Genomic DNA, 20,276 nt, shown 5'->3' on the forward strand with positions numbered 1-20,276 from the left:
GTAATTCAGTGTCTTTTTTATATTCTGCCTTGTGTTGCTTTTATGTTCTATATAAAGCACTTTTGAATTTGTGCCGCACAAATAAACTTCTAAATATTTACAGCTATTACGTGAAAGAGGTCATATTGAACACGGTGGACGTACCTGACCTGATACTGATATAAAACACAACGTACGTCAGTCCGACTTTGTTTTATTTCTCTCTGCATAGCAGGAGACATTCATGCAGTTTACAGTGAGATAAATGTCCTTATTTGGTCATTCAGTCTGATTTTATTGGTTCAGCGCTTTGAGGTATATTGTAGGGCAACTAAATGTCTATTAAAGGTTCCCAAAGTCCACAGTTACTTTTAAAAATGTCCAAAACCCAAAAATAATCAGTTTATCATCATAGAATAGTATTAAAAAAAGAAAATATTCACATTTTTGAAGCTGGAACCAGTAAACTTTTACCATTTGTGCTCAAAACCAAATTGCCCACATGACAACTGGTTCATTTTGTTGATCGATTAATCGTTGCAGCTCTAGTATTTTGTGTTTTTTCTGTGCATTAATTCCACCTGGAAATATTTAGTCTGGGAGAAGTTTGAGAGACGTCTGGACTTTAAATCTGTCAAACACATGATGGTTTTGTTCCTGCAGTGTGTCGCTCAGAGTTCACTGTGTTACTGAAACAATGCAGCTATAATGTGTGCACTCATGCAGAGCAGCAGTCCCATTACACCTCATTATTGATCTCCAAATTAGTGGCCAGGTGGTGTGAGGGACCTCCTCCTCCCCCCCCACCTCCTCTCCTCAGTCCACACACCAGCCAGCACGGCCTCTGATTGGTCGAGCCTTTATGACTCTCGATTGATGATGAAGGCGAGAACAGCGTGGAGGCCTGCGAGGGGTTTTTTTCCTCTTTATTGCCTGGTGCTCGCAGGCAGGCAGCTGGGTGAAGAGCGCCCACTCCCTCCCAACAATACAGCCATAAAGAGCGAGGAGACAATCCCGTCGCCTGACCTGTTCACCTCCAGCACCCGACAACCCGACGGGGAGGCTGAGGAGGAGGAGGAGGAGGAGGATTGGAGGAGGAGGAGTGACACATTGATGAAACGCAGCGGCTTTATCGCAGGAAACGTCTGCGTTTGTGTCGGAGCAGACATGACACATCCAGAGGAAGAAAGTAACTAAATACATTCATTTAAGTACAGTTTAGAGGTACTTGTACTTTACTTGAGTATTTCCATGTGATGCTACTTTCTACATTTCAGAGGGAAATATTGTACTTTCTACTCCACTACATTTATTTGACAGCTTTAGTTACTTTTCAGATGAAGATTTGACACAATGGATAATATAACAAGCTTTTAAAATACAACACATTGTTAAAGATGAAACCAGTGGTTTCCAACCTTTTTGGCTTTTGACGTCTTACAAAAAGCAGTGTGTAGTCGGGGTCACATTTCACATGTCTATGAGTTGTTAACAGCTCCACCAAATAGTGATTTTTCCCTCTAAACTTCTCACATGCTTTCATTTCAATAAATGTTCAAATGATCCAATATTTCAGCAAAAATCAAAGATTAGAGAAAAAGTCCAAAAACTGAAAACAGATTTGTGTATCAGAACTTTGTTGTTTTTTCTTTCCTCTCCAATTAATCATCTCACCACCCCTCAGATTTATCTGCTGACCCTTTGGAGGGACCCGACCCCTAGGTTGGGAACCACTGGACTAAACTAGCTAACTGTATATAAAGTAGTGTAAACTAGCTCCACCTCCAGCAGCTACAACAGTAACATGCTGCTCTAACACTGATGCTTCACTATTAATAATCTAATGATGTCATATATAATAATATATCAGTCAGAGGGACCAAACCACTACTTTTACTGCAATACTTTAACTACATCAAGCTCATAATACTTATGTACTTTTACTGCAATACTTTAACTACATCAAGCTCATAATACTTATGTACTTTTACTGCAATACTTTAACTACATCAAACTCATAATACTTATGTACTTTTACTGCAATACTTTAACTACATCAAACTCATAATACTTATGTACTTTTACTGCAATACTTTAACTACATCAAACTCATAATACTTATGTACTTTTACTGCAATACTTTAACTACATCAAGCTCATAATACTTATGTACTTTTACTGCAATACTTTAACTACATCAAGCTCATAATACTTATGTACTTTTACTGCAATACTTTAACTACATCAAGCTCATAATACTTATGTACTTTTACTGCAATACTTTAACTACATCAAGCTCATAATACTTATGTACTTTTACTGCAATACTTTAACTACATCAAGCTCATAATACTTATGTACTTTTACTGCAGAACAACTCTGAGGAGAGTTTGGAGGCTTGTTTCAGCTTTTAACTTCTTATGTTTGAATTCATATATAGTTGAGTATATGTATGTAGAAGTGTGTTTTTATAATATGTAGATGTCCTTATGTACAAATCAAATCATACTGTTATATTTTTTTTATATGTGCAAACAAATAAATAAATATGTGACTCGTCAAAACTTCTGAACTGTCTGAATAACTAAATCCACTTTTTTCTGAGTTAGTAAATTATACTGTATTATACTGTGAATTGATCCCAGTCTGTAGTGTTCTTTATAATAACAGTTATTTGCTTTTTCCTGAGTAAATCTAGTATTTCTTCACCTTCATCGCGACACGTCAACACAGAAATCAACTGTCAGCAGTCTGGACAGTTTGTAGCTGTAATTTAGAGCAGCTAAACTGTAGCTACTAGTAGTTTACAACGTCTGAGGGCATATTTATAGTTGAGTGGAGGTTCAAATCTAGGTTTGAATGCATTTACAGATCATTTTTAATATTTTCTCAATTAATGGATTAGTTATTTGGCCCATTTAAATGCCAAAGTCCAAGATGACGTCCTCAAATGTCTTGTTTTGTCCACAACACAAAGATATTCAGTTTACTGTCATAGAGACTAAAGAAACCAGAAAATATTCACATTTTACGTTGGCAACTAATCAACTAATTGTTGCAGCTCTGAAATACAGTCAGATTCTGTACGACCTCCACAGATTTAGCATTTCACGCCTCTAACATTGTCAAACTCACAATAGACAGTTTGATTTCAAAAAGGATCTAAATCGATGCAACAGAACCAGACATACTGCTTTTCCTTGTCAAAACCTGTCGCCTACATTACCCACAATGCAACTGCACAGATGGTGCTGTGCTATGCTAGTAGCAGCTAATGTAGCCTGGAGCCGCTAGCCTCCAGCAGAGGTCCGGTAACCGAACTCTTCAGCCGACCGACTGCTGACTCAAGTGACATCATCAGTGACATCATCGGTGACATCATCAGCTCAGTCGCCATGTTTCTGCAGTTTTTAATTCGTGAGTGACGGGTTTAAAGACTTCTGAAACTGATCTATAAGAGTAAAACTGACTCAAGTTCATCCAATCAGATGCAGGAAAAGGTTCGTTTTAAGACGGCCAATCAGATGGCTCCCTACTGAGTACACCGCTCTCATGGATCCTTTTAAAATTGTGAAACTGATTATTGATCAGCTGCAAAAAAAACAAAAAACAGTTAGCCCATAAAACAGGAGAATAAAGATTAGAGCTGTCGACTATTCGAGTAGTTTGATCATCAACAGTCAATTAATAATTTACAATAATTATTAAGCAAAAATACTAATTATCTTCTCATTCCAGCTGCTTAAATGTGAAGATTTCCAGCCTCTATCTTTGGTTTTGGTACTGTTGGTTAAATATAACAAGATATTTACATAATTCATCTAAAAAAAAATAATCAACTGATAATGAAAACAACTGTTACAGCCGTAATTAAGAATTTATATTGTTTTTATATTTCAAATAACTCATTTAAGTCCATATCTGAAACTTAAATTACCTGATTTTTCCTCTTTGGAATTGAACTGTTTCAGGCAGAAACAGATCCGTCATCACTCACACTCACAACACGACATATTAAATGAAGAATGAACTCTGCGCCGCTTAGTTGTTTTGTTTTTCTGTCTTCGTGCACCTCTAAAAAGGTCGCGTTCGGCCTTCCTGCAAACCTATTTTTAAGGTTTAATGATAACAGACGTGCTCCATCTTACATAAGACGTGTGATGGACGGAGACAGCGGGGATCATAAAGCGGCAGCCCGAGGCCCCGCGAGGCTCGGCCCTCCTCTTCCTCCTCTCTCTCTCTCTCTCTCTCTCTATGGTGCCGTGCGTTTACTGTAATAGTGTGGAGCGTGAAGCTCTGATCCAGGCTGTGTGTGCTGATGGAGGTGATGGTGCTGAATACAGAGTGCGGAGGAGACGAGACGCTGTGGCCTGAATCCTAACAGCCACTCAGAGGTTGGAGGGAAAAAACAGCATCTCTGATTCTCTGATGCATCACAAAAAAAAAACCTTTTTCTCCGTGTCGGACAATTTTATAAACCGTGATATGTGTTTAACAGGTCAAAAAGATTAAAAAAATATATATTATTTTCCTTTCTGGAGAGGAGAATCTGTAACAGTGATCTCAAGCTGCACCAGCAGGTGGAAATAAAAACTACACACAGCTTCCTCTCCGTCTACTGTCAGATAACACACCAAAAACAACCCTGCATCTAAAAAACAAACGCAGGCTGGTTTGTTGGTTTGTTGGTTTGTTGGTTTGTTGGCGGTTCAGAGAGTCTGAGCAGCAGATCCAGATTCTACAACCGTGGGAACGAATCCCAGCAGGTGTGTTTCCATCCACCTGCTTTTTATTTGCATTTTCAAATTTGCTGAGTTTCCTGTTGTCTGAGGTGTAACAGCAGCTGTGTGGATAAACGATGACGTCCATGAATCATGTGACTGAAGAGCTGAAAACATCAGATCTGTGATACACGAAACTAACACAAACGTCATATTTCCATCATGTTTTCCATCGTTTGAACTTTTAATGACGTCGTCTCGTTGTGTCTCTTCTTCTTCTTCTGCGACGGTTTAATGGCAGCGACTGTGAGGATTAGCGCCACCTGCTGTTTATGGAAATTCAAAGCCGCGGTAGCTGATTGGTTGCAGCACATGTCATGTGACCACGATGTCCCTGGTTTGATTCCAGCCAGGGACCTTTGAGCATGTTTACACTTGGTTTTAAAATGTATTTACACGTCGCCGTTCACACCTGTGTCTATCAGGCGTCTCCAAGGCGTCCAGCTGACCACTTGTTGTTCAGATGTCGTCACCGCCTACATCACTTCCACGCAGTTATTACGTCAGATTTATTTCACGCAGGCTGCTAAGACAACAAAGATGTTTCAAGAACTAATATACATGTACGGGCTGTTCCCACTGTTGGCAGTTTGGCGTTGGTGTCGCCAAAACAACCACCACGTCCTGCATTGATGACGTATTTTCCTGTTCAGGACACATTAGTTTTTACACTACAAAAGATTTGTGGTCAGATGAGTCCCAGACTACCTCGGCGAGCGGTTTGAGCGATCGGATCACAATGCGTCCTGGTGGTCGTTTCCACTTGTGATCCGATTACCCATGATGCATTTAAAACCAAGTGTAAACAGAGTCTTTGTTGCATGTCAAACCCACCTCTCCGTCTCTTCACTGCCCATTAAACAATAAACAATAAAAACTGACTCGTGACAATCCTTTTCTCCTCCTCTCATTGATTAATCTGTCAATTATTTGAAAGAAGAAGAAGAAGAAGTCAAAGCTGAAGAGTCTCTACAGTGTCTCAGTCTTTAGCACTGGATCCTACATTTCCCATAATGCAACTGGATGGTGTCTTTTCACTAAAACCTCCCTTTCTGTCGACTCCACGCCTCCAGTTTGTTGTTAAAACTTTGTGAGATGACCCCGATGACATCACTCCACACATGTGCAGGTGTGTTTTTACCTGAGAGGGAGGCAGCTCTCCGGCTCTCCTGCTGCTGAACGGGTGGACACCGGCGGCCGCCACCCTGCCGCCCGTCTGGAGGTTGATGGGGGACGTCTGCAACGGCTCCGAGCTCGCCGCCTTCTGTCCGTTAATGTGTGCGGTCACCATGGAAACGGGAGCCTTGGCCGGCACCACGGAGATGGCGATGCCCTGGCTGGGAGGCTTGATGAGAGACAAGGGCTTGGTCGACCCTACAGGACAACTTCTGACTGCCAGCTTCTGTACAGAGAGACAGACAGGACGGTTCATCAGTCAGACAGACAGACAGACAGACAGACAGACAGGACATTAGAGAGACAGACAGGACGGTTCATCAGTCAGACAGACAGACAGACAGACAGACAGACAGGACATTAGAGAGACAGACAGGATATTAGAAAGAGAGACAGACAGACAGACAGACAGGAAGTTAGAGAGACAGACGGACAGACAGGAAGTTAGAGAGACAGACGGACAGACAGACAGACAGACAGGAAGTTAGAGAGACAGACGGACAGACAGACAGACAGACAGACAGACAGGGGGTTAGAGAGACAGGCAGACAGACAGGAATTTAGAGAGACAGACAGACAGACAGGAATTTAGAGAGACAGACAGACAGACAGACAGGAAGTTAGAGAGACAGACAGGAAGTTAGAGAGACAGACGGACAGACAGGAAGTTAGAGAGACAGACAGACAGACAGGAATTTAGAGAGACAGACAGACAGACAGGCAGTTAGAGAGACAGTCAGGAAGTTAGAGAGACAGACAGGAAGTTATAGAGACAGACAGACAGACAGACAGACAGACAGACAGACAGGAAGTTAGAGAGAGAGACAGGAAGTTATAGAGACAGACAGGAAGTTATAGAGACAGACAGACAGACAGACAGACAGACAGGAAGTTAGAGAGAGAGACAGGAAGTTATAGAGACAGACAGGAAGTTATAGAGACAGACAGACAGACAGACAGACAGACAGGAAGTTAGAGAGACAGACAGGAAGTTATAGAGACAGACAGACAGACAGGAAGTTAGAGAGACAGACAGGAAGTTAGAGAGACAGACAGACAGACAGACAGGCGTGATGTCACTGCAGGTACTTTCAGAGTATTTGTACACAGATCACACTTCACTGCTGTTTCCACTGTGAGAGAAACACAAACAGCTTCTCTCTACAGTTACTGTCAGCGCTGCAACACTGAGAGTACTACTAAGAGTACTGAGAGTACTACAAACACCTGAGACGGTACACGAGTACTACAGCAAGTATTTTCATCCTGTTTCACACAAACAACCGGACTGATGTGAGCAGAAAACGAAAAGTTTGATTCAGTGACCGACAGAATGAACCGTTGCAAGTACTAATACTGCAAAAATAATAATACTACAAGTACTTCTACCTCTATTACAAATACTTAAGTTACTACATTGGCTACAACTGCTACAGCGACTACAACTACTATTTCATTACTACTACTAGTATAACAAATTCTACTTCAGGTACTTCTTCTACTACTACTACTACTTGAACTATAAGTGCTACTATAACAAGTACTACTATAGCTAATATTACTGCCTATATTACTAATACCACTACAAGTATTTTCAGTTTTACTACTGCAAACACAACTACTTTAATTACTTCAAAGTGTTACTCCTACTCCCATTATTAGTACTACTCCTGCAGCAAATATTTATACTGGTGTTACTATTGCTGTCGCCACTACTACTGCTAATACTACTACTACTACTGCTGTTACTCCTGCTTCCAAATAAAACTACATCTACTAGTACTTCAGCTGCTGCTGACACTAATACTGATACTACTGCTGTTACCACTACTACTCATTGTTCCTGCTACAACTACTTGTGTTACTACTTCTGCTGTTGCTACCACTGATCCTGATACTACTACTGCTACTAGTACCACTGCTGTTACTAGTACTACTGCTGCTACTAGTACCACTGCTGTTACTAGTACTTCTACTGTTACTAGTACTACTGCTGCTACTAGTACCACTGCTGTTACTAGTACTTCTACTGTTACTAGTACTACTGCTGCTACTAGTACCACTGCTGTTACTAGTACTTCTACTGTTACTAGTACTACTGCTGCTACTAGTACCACTGCTGTTACTAGTACTTCTACTGTTACTAGTACTACTGCTGTTACTAGTACTACTGCTGTTACTAGTACTACTACTGTTACTAGTACCACTGCTGTTACTAGTACTACTGCTGCTACTAGTACCACTGCTGTTACTAGTACTACTACTGTTACTAGTACTACTGCTGCTACTAGTACCACTGCTGTTACTAGTACTACTGCTGTTACTAGTACTACTGCTGTTACTAGTACCACTGCTGTTACTAGTACTACTGCTGCTACTAGTACCACTGCTGTTACTAGTACTACTACTGTTACTAGTACTACTGCTGCTACTAGTACCACTGCTGTTACTAGTACTTCTACTGTTACTAGTACTACTGCTGCTACTAGTACCACTGCTGTTACTAGTACTACTGCTGTTACTAGTACCACTGCTGTTACTAGTACTTCTACTGTTACTAGTACTACTGCTGCTACTAGTACCACTGCTGTTACTAGTACTTCTACTGTTACTAGTACTACTGCTGCTACTAGTACCACTGCTGTTACTAGTACTTCTACTGTTACTAGTACTACTGCTGCTACTAGTACTACTACTGTTACTAGTACTACTGCTGCTACTAGTACTACTGCTGTTACTAGTACTACTACTGTTACTAGTACTACTGTTGTTGAGTAAAAAATATTCAGAAGCAAAAGAAACAAACTATCATAAAGTCAGAAATATGGAATAAATTCAACAGATTTACCTTTCTGGGCTGTTCAGGACTTACAGCTGCTGCTGCTAACAACACTGAGACTGTCTGTTACTGTCTGTTACTGTCTGTTACTGTCTGTTACTGTCTGTTGCTGTCAGTCTGTTACTGTCTGTTACTGTCAGTCAGTTACTGTCTGTTACTGTCTGTTGCTGTCAGTCTGTTACTGTCTGTTACTGTCTGTTGCTGTCAGTCTGTTACTGTCTGTTACTGTCAGTTACTGTCAGTCAGTTACAGTCTGTTACTGTCTGTTACTGTCAGTTTCTGTCAGTCAGTTACTGTCAGTTACTGTCAGTCTGTTGCTGGCAGTCTGTTGCTGGCAGTCTGTTACTGTCTGTTACTGTCAGTCTGTTACTGTCTGTTACTGTCTGTTACTGTCTGTTGCTGTCAGTCTGTTACTGTCTGTTACTGTCAGTCAGTTACTGTCTGTTACTGTCTGTTGCTGTCAGTCTGTTACTGTCTGTTACTGTCAGTCAGTTACTGTCTGTTACTGTCTGTTGCTGTCAGTCTGTTACTGTCTGTTACTGTCTGTTGCTGTCAGTCTGTTACTGTCTGTTACTGTCAGTTACTGTCAGTCAGTTACTGTCAGTTACTGTCTGTTACTGTCTGTTACTGTCAGTCTGTTACTGTCTGTTACTGTCAGTCTGTTACTGTCAGTCTGTTGCTGGCAGTCTGTTGCTGGCAGTCTGTTACTGTCTGTAACTGTCAGTCTGTTACTGTCTGTTACTGTCAGTCTGTTACTGTCAGTCTGTTGCTGTCAGTTACTGTCTGTTACTCTCAGTCTGTTACTGTCAGTCAGTTTCTGTCAGTCAGTTACTGTCAGTTACTGTCAGTCTATTACTGTCTGTTACTGTCAGTCTGTTACTGTCAGTCTGTTGCTGGCAGTCTGTTACTGTCTGTAACTGTCAGTCTGTTACTGTCAGTTACTATCAGTCAGTTACTGAAGCAGGAGCCAATAGAAACAGAGCCAACAGCTCTACTGTGTCTTCATTTCAGACTCTAATGTGAACAGAAAGCAGCAGAAAGAGGCCTCGTCCACATAGCGTCAGACACTCTGCTGCTGCTCCTCACAGTCCTACCCACCAGACTGGCCTCATCATCATCATCATCATCATCATCACACACACCCTCACCCATCCCCCACCCGTCCACCGCCGCCTCCTCCTCCTCCTCCTCCTCCTCCTCCTGCCTGCAAAAGAAAAATACATCTTCCAAAGCAGAGATAAGTACATCTCGCTTTCCCCTCCGCTTCACCCTCACACTACTGAAAAGAAGAGGCTCTCTAAATATTTTATATTCCATCCCGCTGCCCCTTCTCATCCCGCCGCTGCTTTTTTTATGGTTTTCTATGGACTACAGTGGTTTGTGGGTGAGGGGAGGGGGATTTCTTTTTTTTCTGGCAGTTTGAGCAGCCGCTGTTAAGAAAAATAAAAAAGATTTCTGTGCAGGCAACATGGCTTACAGTTTGAAAGCACTTTCAGACCTGAGTGTCCTTGCTCTCTGCAGTAATTACCCTGTAAATACATCAGCAGAGAGGCAGGCGCTCTGATAAACAACATCAAATGCCAAAGAACAAGTAGCATACATATAAATATATACATATTTGAAGAAAACAACCCTACAGTTTTCACCCCGTCCTCACAAGAAAGTTGGTTAAGCTTTATTTTACAGCTCCTTTAGTTTTATACTAGCTTCCTGGAAAATTTCTGGGTAATTTGCAGGTATTTAACATTTCATTTTTAGGACATTTCACAGAGAAAGTGGTGCAATTTGGTACAAATTATGAGAAAAAACAGAAAATTTGTGAGTGCCGATACATTATATTTGGGTTCGTATGTAGTTAAATAAATTATAATCTTTAACTGACAGAAAATACTTTGTTTTTTAGTGTTTACTTTATTTTAAATTAAATCATTGAAGAAATGTAATTTGCTTATACAGCATTAGACATACAAAATTACACAGTCAGTTAAAGAATTGTAAATAATTAATTGTAAATTGTAATTGTAATTTATTAATTAATTTAACTAAACCAACTTAACTCTTACCACCGCCTCTGTGAAATTACCGTTAAATACCTGCAAATTACACAGAAAATTTACCCAAAGTTTCTAGATTGAATCCTTTTTTTTTTTCTTTTCTTCTTCCTTGAGTGAAAAAACATCCATCCCCCATCTGCCCCCCTAAAAAAGCTCCCATCAGAGCTCTCTATTATCCAGGCAGAGTGCTGTGGGGGATGAGGGAGAACAAGTGGAGGAAACAGGCTCATTTAGGGTCCCACTGCTGCCTGAGACGCTGCATTCCTAATCAGGAAGTCCTCCTTAAAACAGAAGCGAGAGGCCTGCCGCCTTAAGACGGAGCTGATGTGTTAGCTTGTTAAAGAGTTAACAAGAGACTGAGGAGGTAGAGTTTCTTTAGGAGCTTCAGTCTCCTGCTTTTGTGTTCAAATCTGCTCTAATCAGCACATCCAGGGGCTCTGTTATCACTTTCTCCGCCTTTAAATAATCCAGGCTAGTGTGAAGTTATCCAGCTAACTTTATCCTGTTAATTCTCACAGTAAGACGTTTGATTTGTTGATCCTGGGTGGAATCATCTTGAATAACTGTAAGCTCCTTTTTTGAAGAAGTCACAATGAGTAATCATTTTTGTTTTACTACAGCTTCACAGTCGTAAATTTAAAGCTGATGAACTTATTTTTTCTTTCTAGACATGTTATGACTATGAGAAGAAACTTATTTCACAAAAATGTGATTATTTTGTCAATACCATGAGTCATATTTTCATTTTTATTTGTGTTTCAGTGACCGATCTTTAAATTGTCTTAAATAAATTTGGACTACTGACAATTATTTTTATCATTGATCATTCTGCTGTAAAAACAGTGAAAATGTCCATCACAGAGTCCTCACACAGGAGACACTGGTGTCTACATTTCCCACAATGCAACCCAACTCCCTTTCCTCCACTTGTATACAATCAGAGTTTAATAGAGGAGATAAACTTCTGTGTTTGTGTTTTAATGTTGTAAATTTGGTGTCTTATGACAAATAAACAGCTGCTACTTTTATTTCTACTGCTGTTACAATAATAACTGCTAACAAGTACAACTTTTACTACTGCTAAAACCTCTACAGTAGTACTTCAACTGTAACTACTACAACTATTATAACAACTACTACCAATACTACTAGCGGTACTAATACTACTAGTACTTCAATTCCATTACCACTAATACTGCTGTTACTTAAAGTGTTAATACTAGTGTACGATAATACAAAAAGATGTAGAAATGTTTCCATTTGAGAAGCTGGAACCAAAGTATATTTGGCATTTTTACTTAAACAATTGACTGATTATCAAAATAGATGTAAAATTCTGCTGACACTAATCAATTAATGTGTTTATGTACAAAAGCAACTATTGTCTGATATATTGTTAACAGGTTATTTTATGCTGATAAGTATATATCTCTAGTTTCATTTAATTTCAGTCATTTGTAGGATATTACTGTGTATCAAATTTGCATATCACACATGCCTCATCTGGACTTTATGAGGGATTATTTTTTAGATAAATGACATTTAACTGAACAGGACACCATGACTCAGATCAGTAGTTGTATAAAAGTGAAATTAAGTGTTTTTTCTCTATAAACCTGCTGACTGTGTTAGAAGTAAAATAACTCGCTGTCATGGCTTCAGTGACAAAAGGAGAGAAAAGTCTTTTATAATAAATGATTTCACAGTCGAGGCCTCCGCAGCATACAGTATTAAACCCCGACTCTCCAGAAAGCCCCCCTGCATTTTTTCACATGTTGTTATTTATTAATTCCTCCTCAACAATGAGCGTGGTGGGCCCCATTGTTTCAGGGGATCAATGTAATCCACAGGCAGCCTGGGCAGCCGCCTGCACCAGGACCCGGGGGTCGCCGTTCAGCATTCAGCATTTGTTCGAGACGGGGCACCTCTGATTGTCTCAAAGGTCACTCATTTAAAGCCTCTCCAGGCTGGAGAGCACAGACTCGTCCCTCCCGGAGAGAGCCGAGGAGAAAGTGAATGAAGGGAAAATAGAGAACGTGATGTCAGCAGGTATCAGAGAGCCACGTTCAAGATGCTCCGAGACCTTTTTAAAAACCACCTGCAACCCGATTAAAGAAGGATTTTTAATCAGAAAGAAATAAACTATGCTAATATGTGCTACTGACCGATGTAACGCAGCTTTCTCCTTCCCACAAAGACGCCTTTCACTGAGGAAGTTATCACCAGCAGCAACAACGATAAACAGCCAAAGAAGAAGAATAAAACCAACATCTACAAAGAGTCCAAACAATAAAGATGCAGCTCTACTGATCACAGAAACAACTCCGAGCACCAAATATGGAGACATTTGTCACTGTCACTGAAATACCATTAATTTACCTACTAATAATGATGTCATTAAGCTATTTCATCTTCAGAGGATAATTAATGGACTAATTGATGGGCTTATGGGTTTTCAGCATTTTTAAGGTGCACATACAGCAGCATGAAAGCCATTGATTGATTTATACCTTAAAAGAGCCTCGAGGTGAATATTTGGTAAGTCATAAAGGACATTTACCCTTTAAAAAAACCTTTAATCTATTCATGTTTGGAAGGTATTCCCATAATCCTCAAAGACTTTTCTGTCCATCTGGATAAAAAAAAAAAGTTCTCTATTAGTCGCACAATAAAAAACATCTTCACTCACATCCCTGGTCTATAAGATCGCAGCCAGAAATGACTTGTTGCTCAATTTGTACGACAAAATTTAAAAGTTTTATCAGTTATAATTTTTCTATATTTATGTTCTTTAGCATCCGAATGATAAATCAGCTGGCTTGATATCTTTGTGAATATTACCTTAGCGCAGATATATCAGTATAGTAACAGAAATTATATTTGTTTGATGTCATTTAGAAATAATTACTCAGATTTTCCACCAGTGAGTCCTGACAAGTTTATTTTTACAGTGAAAAATGTCCCGCTCGCTACATATCTTGGTCACAAATAGAGATGTGCTTCCACATCGTTTTTATTGGCAACCATTTCCATTACTGTGACACCGTAGAACACAGAGCAGCTCTCCTGCCTTCATTAGCAGTTTGATTATGTTTGACCATAAGGACGAAGCTTCCAACTGGTCACAGAGAGGCAGAATAACCAAAGAACCAGTCAGTCCAGCTCCAGCTACTCTAGACAGGACTTTCTATATTAACATTAGCCATCAACCCACTGAAGCGTGACAAACTAACTTCAGTATTAGAGAGAACTGAACTTTACCTGACTGATCAAGATCGCAGGTTTCCTTCCTCAATGGTTCTATCTGTTATTATGCAGACGACACCCTACTTTTGCTCACAATGTTTAAACTGTTTTCAGTGTGATTTCCTATGACGAGTCCAACAAAGCTGCAACATACAGACCACTGCTCAGTGAATAAAATCATGGTGTGAAGTAATTTAACTGTATTTTAGCACTAATATTGTGATAATACCGTTTACTGTGATATTTTTACCTACGATAATTTTATTGTGAAACTTACCAGCACATCCCCAGTCACAAACATTCAAATGTGAGGGATCCTACTCAAAAAAAGGTTACGTTATGTGTTTATATCAAAAACAAATATCAGTCGAGATTAAAAAAATAATAATCCAGAATTGGTAGCGCTCTACCAGACATATCTTGCTGCAAAGTTTGCAGAATATAAATAAAAATAACCTTTTATCAGTTCTGTTGGTTCCAATAATACTGTTTTCCATAATGTTATTGTTTCATACACAATACTGTGTTTGAAAAAATGTTTTCTCCTTCTACTGTCTTACTCTGGATTCAAGAAAGAGTCGCAACTTGTGAACTTTTATTATATGTCAGAGGGAATATTTTTAATCCAGATGTTTAGAAAAGTCTTCGCCTGAAAATACCTTTAAAAAAGATCTGTTGGTAAACAACCTGGGTTGTTCAAAGAGACAAAACTCTGACTCTGGGTAAAATGCATAAGAGATTCACTATAGATGTTGAACCAACTCCTTTCAATTCTTTCCTCTGGTCAACATCCTCGAAAAAGATTCAGATGGAGGATGTGAGGTGGCATTTCCTCTCCGACAGGCTGGTAAACAAACTTTCCTCCGACAACAAACATCCTTTTGAGACTTCAGATTCTCAGACCGAGCACTGAAGGTCTTTGTGAGACTGAACTGCATTGACAGATTTATGCATTTGCAAGAACCGCTGCGCTCTACTTCAGTGGTTTTTTTGTTGACATTCGGGCCGGCTGCCAAACGGTGTCGTTCCCGTCACCGCCACAGAGTCTCACAAGTGCCTCTGAGGGAGGAGTTGATTGCACATGTCACACCATTACAGGCCTTCAGGTATGGATTTTCAGAATGAAGAGGTCTCGCTGATGTACGCAGGGTGCAAAAGAAAACACAGCCGAGATAAAAAGAGAGCCTCTAATTGTTCCATACAGGAGAGTTCTGGAGATTCTTGTGCACACGTGTCTATAAATCAATCAATATGAAGCTACACAGCTTCCTCATTGGTGGATCACAGTGGAAGAGGTGCATTTTGGGTGGCACATCGACCCCCCCGGCAGACAGCTCCACCTGATAGGAAACAGTTTGTGTGAGGAAATGTTAATGACATTGTTAACGAGCCATTTTTCTGCACGTATCTGGCCGAGTTAAATTAGACGCCGCGGCTTTCATCAGCGTCCGCTCGCCGCTCACCTTTCATCCACACAGAGCTGCTCTAATGACGGCTGGACACCATGATGATGGGGGGAAATGGGCTTTCTGATGCATGCCCAATTTTCTGCAGCTACACTCGTTAACTGGCCTCTGAGAGCTGGTGATTCACTTCGGCGTGTTCTCCGTCTGCGAGCTGGTGCACATCAAAGTGGTGCAAATCACCACCAACTGTCAGCTTGAAAGCTGTATCTGTACGTCGAGGCAGACTTCAGCTCACAGATATTTTAGTCCAGAATAGAAATTTATACACGCAAAAGCAATATTTTCTTTTTTAAAAATCTTTGCGTGTTTAATATCTAACTAAAAGTTTTGTGTGGGGTTGCTATGATGTTGCTAGGTGGTTGCTAGGGTGTTTTTGCTCATTAATAGGTCGTTTCTGCAGGGTGTTTAAGGTAAGTCGATGTTTCCAGGGTGTTTAGAGTGGTTGTTTGGGGTTTTACTAAATGATTGTTCAGTAGTTTGTTTGATATACAGTCATCTGATTCCAGACCTTTGAATTTACACCCACATCTCACATTTATTCATTAATTCAAATAACTTTGGTGTTGTTGACATTAACAGCTGTTGGAGAAACAACCGACAAAAAATAAGGCACAAAATTGTAGTAAAAAACAACACTTAGGAAATGTGATTCTGATCAGTTGGTTAGTGGACGTGAGTCGCATTTGGTCCCAAATTTTTGACTTTTGTTTTTGGTCGCCGAAGCTTCAAATCGGCTGATGGTGGATGAGTCTCACAGTGAGATCTAGAAGCACCATTTTGGGTTGACAATGTAGCCCTTACTAATGATCATTTGGAGCAAAACAAAATACAATCAATCCCAAACAGAAATCTGCCTCAAACCAGATATAGAGGAAAATCAAGAATAAAGGGAGTTTGGATTTCTAAAATAGGCTTTTACCCAACAGATAAGTGAAGCAGGTAAGTATGAAGTTTGAGTTTTAAGGGTCAGGAAAGGTACAAAACAGGAGTAAATGAGTTTTATTGGCTTTAAAATTCTTTGCTGCTCCGATACTCAGAAAAAGAGGAACAAAAATCAGATAAAATGTTAATGTTGGAAATGAAGACCTTGTGAATTCAAAATGTTTAATTTTAAAGGCTTGATATTAAATTTTAAGAAACTGGGAACTTCGAAATCTGTTGATACACATAATTTTTACTCGGCAGCTCTGAAGAATTTATAGTTGTAAATTGATTGAATTGAAGAAATTTTTTATAGGCTGCAGACACTGAAGTAACCAGAATTTTGGCTTTAAATGAATGAAATTTCACTTCAGAGTCAAATTTAATTCACTGCTTTGACATGCGATCAATCACATTATTCTGTTCTTCATTGTAAAAATCTCGTTTTGAGCTTACAAATCTATCCCTGGATGTTCTCAGGTTTGAATTTACAGATTGACGACAGCTCGGGTTTTCTTTGTGCTTGCTCAGTAGTTTGGTCACTAAACAGCTTCCATACAGTGTGTCACACAGATAGCAGATCCTGCCCTCCTCCTCTCCACACAGATCACCAGTGCTGTTTGCTGTTTGCTGGCTGAGGGAGTTCGTTAATTGAAACTTTGGGAGCGCTCCCGTTGAAAGTGGTGGAGATAGACGAGTCAGCTGGAACCGGAGAGCCGGTCATCTCTCCAGGAGCTGGCAGAGCTCAGAAACAGCTGCACGGCGTCAGCTGATAGGAAGACGAAAGTGGGTCCATGTGACGTGGCTGATAACCAGGGGAGGGAGGTAACTAAGAACAAGTTCCAGTATTTTTTCATGTTGTGAGAAGAAGAAACATGATATTATATAAGTTAAATCTCCTGCATGTATTTTCCTCTCTGGTTAAAACAAATAAAACATAAATAGATACACAAACATAAAGCTCTGTTTATCTGACTGCTGTACTTCAGGAAGATTTTATTTACAGAACAATTCCACCGTTTTTATATCTTTCATCATTTTTTGAAATACATCAAACCTTTTTACAACAAGTTTCAAACCTACTAAACTTTAAACGACAAACTACTTCAGCAGACATTCAGCCACAGACGTCATTTCGACTGTAAACGAAGAACAACAACTATTACACTTCCGTTCATCTTTTTGATATCTGCTGCAGTTTTTGAAATATCACAGCTCCTCATTTCCTGTCAAACTTCACCATTAACTTTATCCATTTTCAAAAAAAATAGAGGAAAATTGGGGATTTGGGTTACAAAACAAAGCTCCAAGGTGTAAATTCAAACCCACTGTAGAGGAAATGCATGGGTAAAAAAAAAATCTGTCTTTGCAAATTATTCTTCAACTTCTCTCAGTGCTTAAATTTTCAGTGTTTCTGTCTCAACTGCCGCTTCAACTCCTTGAAGGAGGAGGATTTGGGGCACTATAACAAAGTTAGGAAATGCATCTTTAAACATACTACACAGGAAATTTAAGGGATAAAAAGCGCATTGAGAGAAATCTCTAGATGCTTCACACAAACAGCACTACTCAGCACTTTTTTTTCTTTGTTAACTGTATAAATATTCCGCTTCATAATCTCTTATTCAGTTTGAGTTGAGCAGATATCACAGAATCTGTGAACACGCTGCTCCGTCACTCGGCTGGCAGGATTTAATTGAGAACGCCGCTGTCGCTCGACGGCCACGGTTAAGGTCAGCCGTCAGAGCTGCGCTGTTTACTGCAGATCCAGCGAGCGGGCAGGATTATCCAACACTCATTATGTACTCTGTTTTGATAGTGTGCCTTTGAGATAACAGGGCTGCTGAAAAACGCATTAGTAGCTGTTCAGATTTCCATCAGTGCAGCTGCCAGACGTTTTCTTTGTTTACACTCCCATTTACCAGCGAGGCCCTTCAGTCCTGAAAGGTGCTGAGGAAACGGACGGCTGCAGTCTGTCCTTTTCCCTCCCAGAGAGACGGAGCAACACAAGCCTTCGCTTCAGTAACGACAGAAAAATACTCACAGCCGCTACCTTTAGTAGAGTGAAACAAGGTCCATTTAGTGGCTGTTCTGAAGCTTTCAAAACAATCACACGACCTTCCTCCGCACACCAGTTGTCATGAAGTTGTAAGTGTTCAAATTTCCATTTTTTTGGTCAATTTTTCAGGCCTGTCGTTCACGTGAATTCAATATGACACCGATGGAAAACTCCATCTGCTCAGGAAGATCATTTGATACACCTGAAAGCTCCAGAGCAGCTACTAAATGGACTGTCGTGGTGAGAATGTTTTGTCAGCTACTGTTTCCAAGGTCAAGAATTAACGTTCAATCCCAACACTTAAATATCTAGAAGTTGTAGCCCTAACGATTTTAAGATTTGGTCGACTTTTAAGTTTCAGAAGAATTAGCATGTTTAGAAGACAAATTGTGACAACTACTATAAAAATCTGTGTTTTAGTTGAAGAGGTGAATTTATGGAACAGCTGAAGCACAATTAATAAAAGGAAATAATCTCAGGAATTAAACCTGGAACTAAACGTCCCCGTAGTGCATCCTGTTTCCACCACATCTAAGGAACCAGGTAGATTAGAGCAAATTAGACCCTAAAAACGACGGCGGCGGTTGAAACGTAGCATTCACTCATGAGGAAAAATTTGTCCTGTTGTTTTTTTGTATTCACTGCTGCATGAGTTGGTCTGTTTCCACAGTAAACGTCTGCTGAGTGTTTGATGATTATTTATTTCTGCTTTAGAAAGTAACAACCTGAAACAATCTGAAAATAATGTTTTATTGCTCTCATCCACCGGCTTTGTTCTCCCTACCGCCGCTCCCTCTCTTCAGTCACTCTCTCTCTGGCTGTTGCAAACTATTAAATTAATTGCCAACTATATTGATAATCAATTAATAGTTGTGTCATTTTTGTGAATGTGAATGTTTTCTGGTTTCTTTAGTCCTCAACAACAGTAAACTGAATATCTTTGTGGAAAAAACAAGACATTTGAAGACGTCATCTTGGGCATTTTATGGACCAAACAACTAATCAGTTAATCAATAATTAAAATAACAACGTGAACTGTGTTATTGTGTTGTTTCCAACCATGGTTTTTGAGTAACTTCCTTTTTATGTGTGTGGATATTAGGGGTGTGCCCGAATACAAATACGTTATTCGGCAAAGCAAAAATAGTGTTTTTTTTATGAATATTTGTTTCATACAAATATTTTTTAAATTATTTGTTTTTGGGAAGAAAAAAACAAAACATGTCAAATACCAGCGAGCAGGTCAGTTATAGTCGCTATCTCAGCGTCTCTCCTCTGCTCCGCTGTTACGTCTATCAGCAGGTCTCAATGAGGGGAGTCACATCCACCTGCTACATGACGCATATTTCTTAATTTGGACATCAATTTAATTTTCATCTTTAATTTTCTAAAATTATAAGCGCAATAAAAACAAAAACAGGATTTTTAAGCCTCTTTCCACTTTTATTCGAATACAAATAATTCTGCTGCCTCAACAAATACAGATACAAATACTAGGTCCTCTGCACATCCCTAGTGGATATGGATATACAGTAAATGACCTAATTAACTGTTATTAATTTCAGACTGAAATAAATTTAAATTTTTGTGTCAAGGACCTCAAACGATCCTATTTTGACCCGACAACAGTCAAACTTGTCTCGTACTGCACATCAAATCTGAATCTTCAACATAAACAGAAAGTATCACGTCTCAGAAACAGGGAAACACTGAAGCACCAGAAGCTGTAAACTGTACATGGAGTCAGACCGGCTG

The 20,276-nt window shown here is 39.7% G+C and overlaps 1 protein-coding gene across 8 annotated transcripts in view; it reads right to left on the minus strand.

Annotated features, from left to right (window-relative positions):
• Window positions 1-20,276, minus strand: part of phf21b (PHD finger protein 21B) — a 112,636-nt gene that overhangs the window by 24,873 nt on the left and 67,487 nt on the right. For all 8 annotated transcript variants that reach the window (XM_067581175.1, XM_067581174.1, XM_067581180.1 and 5 more), the window contains one exon: window positions 5,902-6,162. In XM_067581175.1, coding sequence (XP_067437276.1) covers window positions 5,902-6,162 — 261 coding nt within the window. The remainder of the gene's footprint in view (window positions 1-5,901; window positions 6,163-20,276) is intronic.

This window comes from Thunnus thynnus, chromosome 23, assembly GCF_963924715.1.
Source record: "Thunnus thynnus chromosome 23, fThuThy2.1, whole genome shotgun sequence".
Taxonomy (NCBI): Eukaryota; Metazoa; Chordata; class Actinopteri; order Scombriformes; family Scombridae; genus Thunnus; species Thunnus thynnus.